The sequence below is a fragment of the Sander vitreus genome, chromosome 5, assembly GCF_031162955.1.
Source record: "Sander vitreus isolate 19-12246 chromosome 5, sanVit1, whole genome shotgun sequence".
In the NCBI taxonomy this organism is placed as follows: Eukaryota; Metazoa; Chordata; class Actinopteri; order Perciformes; family Percidae; genus Sander; species Sander vitreus.
Window position 1 is genome coordinate 2,333,814 of NC_135859.1, and position 6,764 is coordinate 2,340,577.

General features: G+C 47.7%; 1 protein-coding gene across 11 annotated transcripts in view; it reads left to right on the top strand.

The window, feature by feature from the left end:
* Positions 1-4,442, top strand: part of fbrsl1 (fibrosin-like 1) — a 293,183-nt gene extending 288,741 nt beyond the window's left edge. For 9 of the 11 annotated variants that reach the window (XM_078250014.1, XM_078250016.1, XM_078250008.1 and 6 more), the window contains 3 exons: positions 101-184; positions 987-1,257; positions 1,981-4,442. In XM_078250014.1, the coding sequence (XP_078106140.1) occupies positions 101-184; positions 987-1,257; positions 1,981-3,280 (1,655 nt within the window). In that variant the 3' untranslated portion in view covers positions 3,281-4,442. The remainder of the gene's footprint in view (positions 1-100; positions 185-986; positions 1,258-1,980) is intronic. The other 2 variants (XM_078250015.1, XM_078250017.1) reach the window with 1 other exon arrangement.
* The last annotated feature ends 2,322 nt before the right edge of the window (positions 4,443-6,764 follow it).

The window sequence follows — 6,764 nt, forward strand, 5'->3', positions numbered from 1 at the left end:
GCTCGCTTGTAAGAGAAAAGCCGAGTGGAACGGGTTGGTGTTGGGGTGTGCACCGCTAGCCAGCCCCCCCTTTTGCTAATCCCTGTTTGGCATTTTACAGATCCTTTCAGTCGCTCCAGTTCCTATGGCGGCCTCGGCAACCTTTCAAGCAGTGCCTTCGGAGGATTAGGCAACCCCTCGCTTGGTAAGCGCTGGCCCCCTCTCCTCCTCCACCGCTCACCCTTTCAATCTGGCCCCTGTGGCCAGTAGCAGAACAGAGCAGGACAGCGTTAGACCACAGGGAGAGCCAGGAGGGGAGGAAAATAAAATCAAGACACTTAGCTCTAGTTTCTGTGTCAAAACAGCCCTAGCCCAGGGAAGCCCAACAAGGCAGCACACCACAGCAAACCTCCTCCCTGCCTCCACTTCATCCACCAACCATGTCCCCACCAGTCTGGCTTTAATCTGGCTGCGTTGCTGCCAACAGGCACTCTTAGGTCCGCTGTTCGGTGGCAATTCATCTATTAATTATCTGACAAGCCCCTTCTGCACCACTATGGAGGGCCCCCCCCCCTCGACACCTTTTCTCAATGGCTTTTCTCTCTTTCTCTACATCCCTCCTATCTTTGTGTGCCAAATCGGTCACCCTGTTGTGAAAATGGATGTGATTGGAATAGACATGCTGTGGAATGCTAAGGTCTCCCTTGGCTTTTCACAGCCTTCAACTCCAGAGGGCAAGTGAGTCTCCCCTGTTCATCCAGTGCAACAAAAAAAAGGGAGGGGGGAGAAGCCCTTTAGTCCAAAAGCAAATGAGTGGATTTTTTTCTCTGGTGGGTGGAACCATTAACCTCTATCTCTTTCAAACAGCTTCAGTGAGAGAACCTCCAGAGACAAAGACAAAAGCAGCTTTTTGTTGTCGAGTCTTTCTCATCTTATGTGTCCTCAAGAAGGTTTTGTGCCCAATTAACTTACAGCGGGTCCCACGCCTGTCTCTCCCTTCCCTGCAGGGTCCAACAGCATGTTTGGCACCAAGGAGGGGCCAGGAGGACTGCCCACATTTGGCAGCCCCCACCACGACACCTGGAACAGACTTCGACGCACACCGCCATCTTTCCCCACCCCGCCTCAGTGGCCCAAAACCGGAGACGTGGAGAGAAGCAGCTCAGCCAACAGCCACGAGAGAGAGCGAGAGAGAGAACGGGAAAGAGAAAGAGAAAGGGAGAGGGAAAGAGAGAAAAGAGACTCGTCCATCGGTAAAGAGGAGAAGGATAAAGACAGGTGAGTTGCTTTTTATGTACTTTTTGGGTTATGATATTAGTGATATATCAGTTATATATCTGCAATGATGCAATTGCTATACATTGTCTGCTGTCATCACAATTCAACATTTGATCTGGGACTTCACTGTATTGTTTCAAAGCATTATGGGATTTCCCCAAGAAGGTAACACATCTGATCATCTCACACAGCACATGTAAAGGACAGAAATTGTGAATATTTTTTTCATTCAAGTACTCAAATTCATGATCACAACTCTAAAGACGTGGCCACAATAATGATCCCTTTTCCAGCTAGCATTAGCATATATACAAGATGATTAAATTATGTTTGGACAAAACAAAACAAAAACACTTGAATCACCCAAATCAGCTCTGGAGATAGAAAGATGTACTGTCAAAGACAAAAGACAAATTGTGACAATTCTCCAGTCCATTAGTCATATCCGTAGAAACTGAAATAAATTGAATTCGTGGTTCCAACAAGGAAACAGACACAAATCAAACAGGCAACAAGCAGCTCTGAGAGAAGCTATCTCTCAGAAATCAATTGAAAGGATCTCTGTGGATGATAGAGGAAGACAGGAGCATGGTAACCTATATTTTGAAAGAGAATTATAACCCAGATGTATATCCCATAGGTAAATCATCCCTAAATACAACCCACCGACATGATGCTTTATTTGACTGGCACAAACTAAACACTTTCATTATGTTATTACAGGGATTCTGTGGATCGTAATCGCCACTCCAACCGTTCATCTCCCGCCTCGGCGCCAGTCAGCTACCAGATCAGCAGCCTCATTCGCACAAACAGCCAGAACTCCTGTGACTCGGGTCGACATCACAGTGGCAGTGTGGATCGGGTCCGTGAGGCGGAGAAGGAGCTGCTGGAGCGCCACAGAGAGTCTTCCACGCTGGGTGATGTGAAGGTGAAGGAGAGCCGCTCGCCCGGCAAGGAGATGCTAGAGAGGAGATGCTCAGAAGACTCCATCAAACCCGCTCAACGCTCTCCTTCCCCGTACACCAAGGCCGTGATCAATGAGCAGGGCATGAAGATGGCAGGTGGGCCGCCACCTACACTCAAGGACAGCGAGAGGAAAGAGCCCCCATCCGCAGAGCTCCTGCACAAGGTGAAAAGTGACATGAAGATTAAGGAGGAGAGGAAGGAGGAGCAGGAGGTCGTGATGGTCAGTTCCGAGCCCGCCCCCCAACCCCCAGCCCAAGCTCTCCCTGCTCAAATCAGCCAGCCTGTAAACCCGCACCACCACCACCCACCTTTGTCCCATCAGCCCCCTCTTCCGTCATCACGCGGCTGTGACATTCCAGCACCTGGCCTACACGGTGTCCCCATGGCACACTCTCTGCCTCTTTCCATGAGTGCCATGCCCCAGATGGGCAGCCTTAATGTGCTGGACCGGGCGCGCATGGCTCCGTTCATGGGAGTGAGCCCTCTGGCGGGAAGAGAACGCCTGCCCCACCCGGCCTTCCCCTGGGACCCACTCAGAGAGGCCTACCGCAGCCTGGACCTGCAGCGGCGCATGGACTTCCAGCTCCGGGCCGAGCAGGGACATCGCTTCCCCAGCGTGTACGAACAAGAACGAGCCTACCGTGAGAGGGAGGCTCATGACTACTCGCACCACGAGCACCTGTTGGAGGTGCGCAGGGAGCACGAGAGGATGAGACAGCAGGCGGAGGAGCGAGAGCGCCTCCACCTGAGAGAGGAGCTGGACAGAGCACGCCTCCATCAGCTGCACCAGTCCCCCATGGAGGGCCATCTACCCCACATGCCCCCCTTTATGCCCCACCTAGGCGGCATGCCCTACCCGAGACTCAGCCCCTCCACCGGACACAACGGCCCTTTGAACAGAACGCCCCCTACTGCCGCACTCAGTGCGCCCCCGCCCCTCGTGCCAGCCGGCAGTGCCAGGCCAGCCTCACCCAGGAGGACTACCCCCCTCACCACCCAGGACCCACGGGACTACTCCCCATCTCGCAACCCCAAAGAGGTAGAGGCCCGGTAGCTTCTGGGAAAAGTGCACAAAGTCTTATTAGACACACTCACACGCCCCACTCCCCCAATCTCAAACCTTGTTGTGAACAAAATGCACTGCTCTTCACCAGAGAAGAGCAAACCTCCCTAAGGGAAAGGGTATGATTGTACAAAGTAAAGGTGTGTAAGGCTGATTAAGCACATGCCATGACTTTATTTTTAGTGGACTGGAGGTTGAACATAAATATGTGTATGTTTATATCCGACTTAAATATTTGATAATTATTAATATATTAATCAAATACCTTTTTTCAGCTTTGTGCGAAAAGAGCGGTCCTAAAATGAGTTTGTACATTTCCTATCCTTGTTCCATGTATAGATATCATTTCTATGAATTTTATGTATTTTGTGCATTAGTCACACCTTTTACAATATTTATCCCAGTTGATTGTGAGACATATCCATTATGACCCACTGTAAAGACTGGATTTGGTTTCAACCTTCAGTGATTTAACCTCATGGTACCAGGATATCCTCAATGATGACAATGTACAATGTTACATTACCGATTTGTTTGGTTCATTCGTTTGCCTTTGAGATATGCAGATAAATATATATTATGAGGTCTTTGTTCAGTCTCTGTAAAGAAAACTGATGTAAATAACTTGTTGATATTCCTTCGCTGCAAAATGACTGTGTAAATTTATTAGTCTTTTTAACCATTTCTAGAAAAACAAAATTAAATGAAACATGGGGGAACCCTGTTGAATATCATGGCAACAGACAAGCCTGGCCAATGGATGAAAAGGATGACAGGAGGGTGTTGTAGGGGGCCGAGAAGGATCTTCTGCAATCTATGCAAAGCAGCACACAGCACCCTAATGAAGAGATCACCCTGAGGGAGCAGATGATATCTGGTGATACTGAGAGAAACTTGGATTAACACATGTTTATAAATAATGATGGAATTATTAAAAGACTTCCAAGTCAAAAACTGGACCATCCCCCAGACAGAAAAGAAGGACACTTTTTAGTGGGTGGCAAAAGGACTTTCTCTGTCAACCTTGTGGTGTTGTGCAGTTGTTTTTCTTAGACTCTTGTATACAAAACAAGTAGAGTTTTAGGCGTGCAAAAAAATGAAAATGAACATTCTTGGTTTAAAATGTATGGAATAAAGTTTGGACCTAATGTCATACATTTGTTACTGGTCTTTCATCCTGGCACTCATTGTCAGTGCTGACTACAAGTACTGGATTTGTCTGTGAGCCAAACCTACTGAGTGGAATGTTGATGTGAGGTTGATAGGTTTGCCAATAATGCTTGTGTCTCAGTTTTCAGCATGTAGAGTATTTGCTTATCTGATATCAAGCTATTACTTTGAAATCATAAAGGCAACATACTTGGCCCGACAGAGTAGCCTAAGCCGTAACATCATTTGACCATAATCTGTCATACATGGGCTACAGAGCTCTTCAGGAGGATCGATGAGATTGGGCCAAGGCAATACAGGGAGGGACTAATAAGACATTGATTTTGTATGAAAGCAGGTTTTGAGTGTTTGTGTTGCAGGTAACCGGTATTGACTGGCAGCCCAGCCGCATATTGACCCGCGGTCTGGACTCATTAAGAGGAGCAATGCCTGGGAGGCAGGCTATCGGATGGTGGAGGAGAGCCTCCCCTCTCTTCTCATACACCCCCTCTCCTTATGCACACCACTCATCCGCTTTTCTAATGAGGCCGGAAGGCGCTCTGGAGTGGGCCATGGAGGGAGCCCTGAGACGCCCCATCCTGTTATTGACAAGACCTCGGCTGTGCTTGCCGCCTGTCCAGAGACGGCCAATTCATCCTGATAATGCCCCGACTACTCATCTTGCTGCTGTGTGCCGTGAAACCCACCAATCCTGTCCCATGGTATCAGCCCATAATGACAGCGTGGATCAAACCGTGGCCAGGTCATTACGGGATGTTATTGAAAATCAATGGCGCTCCTGTGTCTCACACACTCCGGCAGGTTTTTTAAAAGGCTCCTTGAAAAGACTGTTTGCCAGAATGGGGCAGGCGTATTGGGAAGGCTTAAATCACTATCACTTTCAATTTAGGCTCCTGGTAATTGAGCCACATATTCCTCCGACGGGTAGCATCTGTCAGTGGCCAGCTTCACTTTAGCGCTGTGTGCTTTAAGTTCTAATCATCTAGTCAACAGCAGGTACTTAACCCCTGTACTTGTTACAGAATAGTGATTTTTCCTGTAACTATTATTTACCAAGCAAGCTTTGGTAGAAGAAAAACACACCTTACATTTTCCCCCGCCTCTATCACTCTGTCCTGTGCTCTATCCATTTTACGGCTGAGTGTGGAACGGCCCTCCGGAGATGAAAAGCTCCATCAATTTCACTCATCGTCTGGCAAGGTCAATTTATTTCAGCACACAGTCCATCATCAGATGGGAATCAATTGACACATTGCCTAGCATATCCAACCCAAGGTGGGTTATTACAGCTTCTGCGATTGTCAGCTCTTTTCCAGAGCCATTCTTCACATGTCCAGGCTTTTTCTTCTTTTTTTGTTGCCCCAATTGTTTATGATTTTCTATATTTACTTTATATTATTCATAATTTGGAACACATTTCCTATTTGATGGAACATGGTTACAATGACAGGGCTTCATTCAGCTTGTCAAAAAAGCGACCGTGATACAAGATTGAGGTTGTTTTTTTTTAACACATTTCTCCACTAAAATCCCAATTAATAGGATACGGTGGTATCTGAGGTAAGACATTGTTTTATTGTTCCACTAATCCTCTTCATTTATCTGTGAGAAACCTCAATGCAGAGGGTTTAGGATTGAATTTTCATGGTCTCAAATACCTCCAAAAAGTGCTTGGCACAGTGCTCACCCCAGATTCAGTGAACAGTGGAACAGGCCTAAGGGGCTTTTATAGAGCACAATGGCAGCTAATAACACAGTGCCAAGCTAATAAGATGGGCAACAAATGAATGGTTCGGTCCAAGCTGCTTTTCTCTCTTGCTCACTCTTCCCCCGCTGATAAAACATGTATGAAAGCGTTTTTGAGCCGCTATGTAGTGGCTCCCTAGACTTTTCCCCCAGCGAGAGCTAATGCATTAGTTCCCATTTGAAGGCTGTTTTGAAATGGAGATTGGTAATGAGACGGGAGGCCCCTGCCATGATCACATTTGGGTTGCTGGGGCCTCCGCTGGGCCTGGTGATTTGGGAGACGGTGGCTCCGCTTGGAGTTCAAGCCCATCTCTCTGCGGGGGTTAGCAAACCCTGACGAGAGCCATTCTAAACCACTAAACTATATCTGAACTGTGAACTGAGGAAGAGAGCACCGAGTCAAGGGCCTTGGCTGTGGATCCCTGTCGCAGCGCTCTTCATAGACTGCATGTTGTTTTGACCACCTAAAAAGGCTAGTAGCACACATCCTTTCCATGTTGCCATCTTTTTTTAGCCCTCAATGTCAACAGAGCGGCAGCTGACAGAAACCAGACCAGTC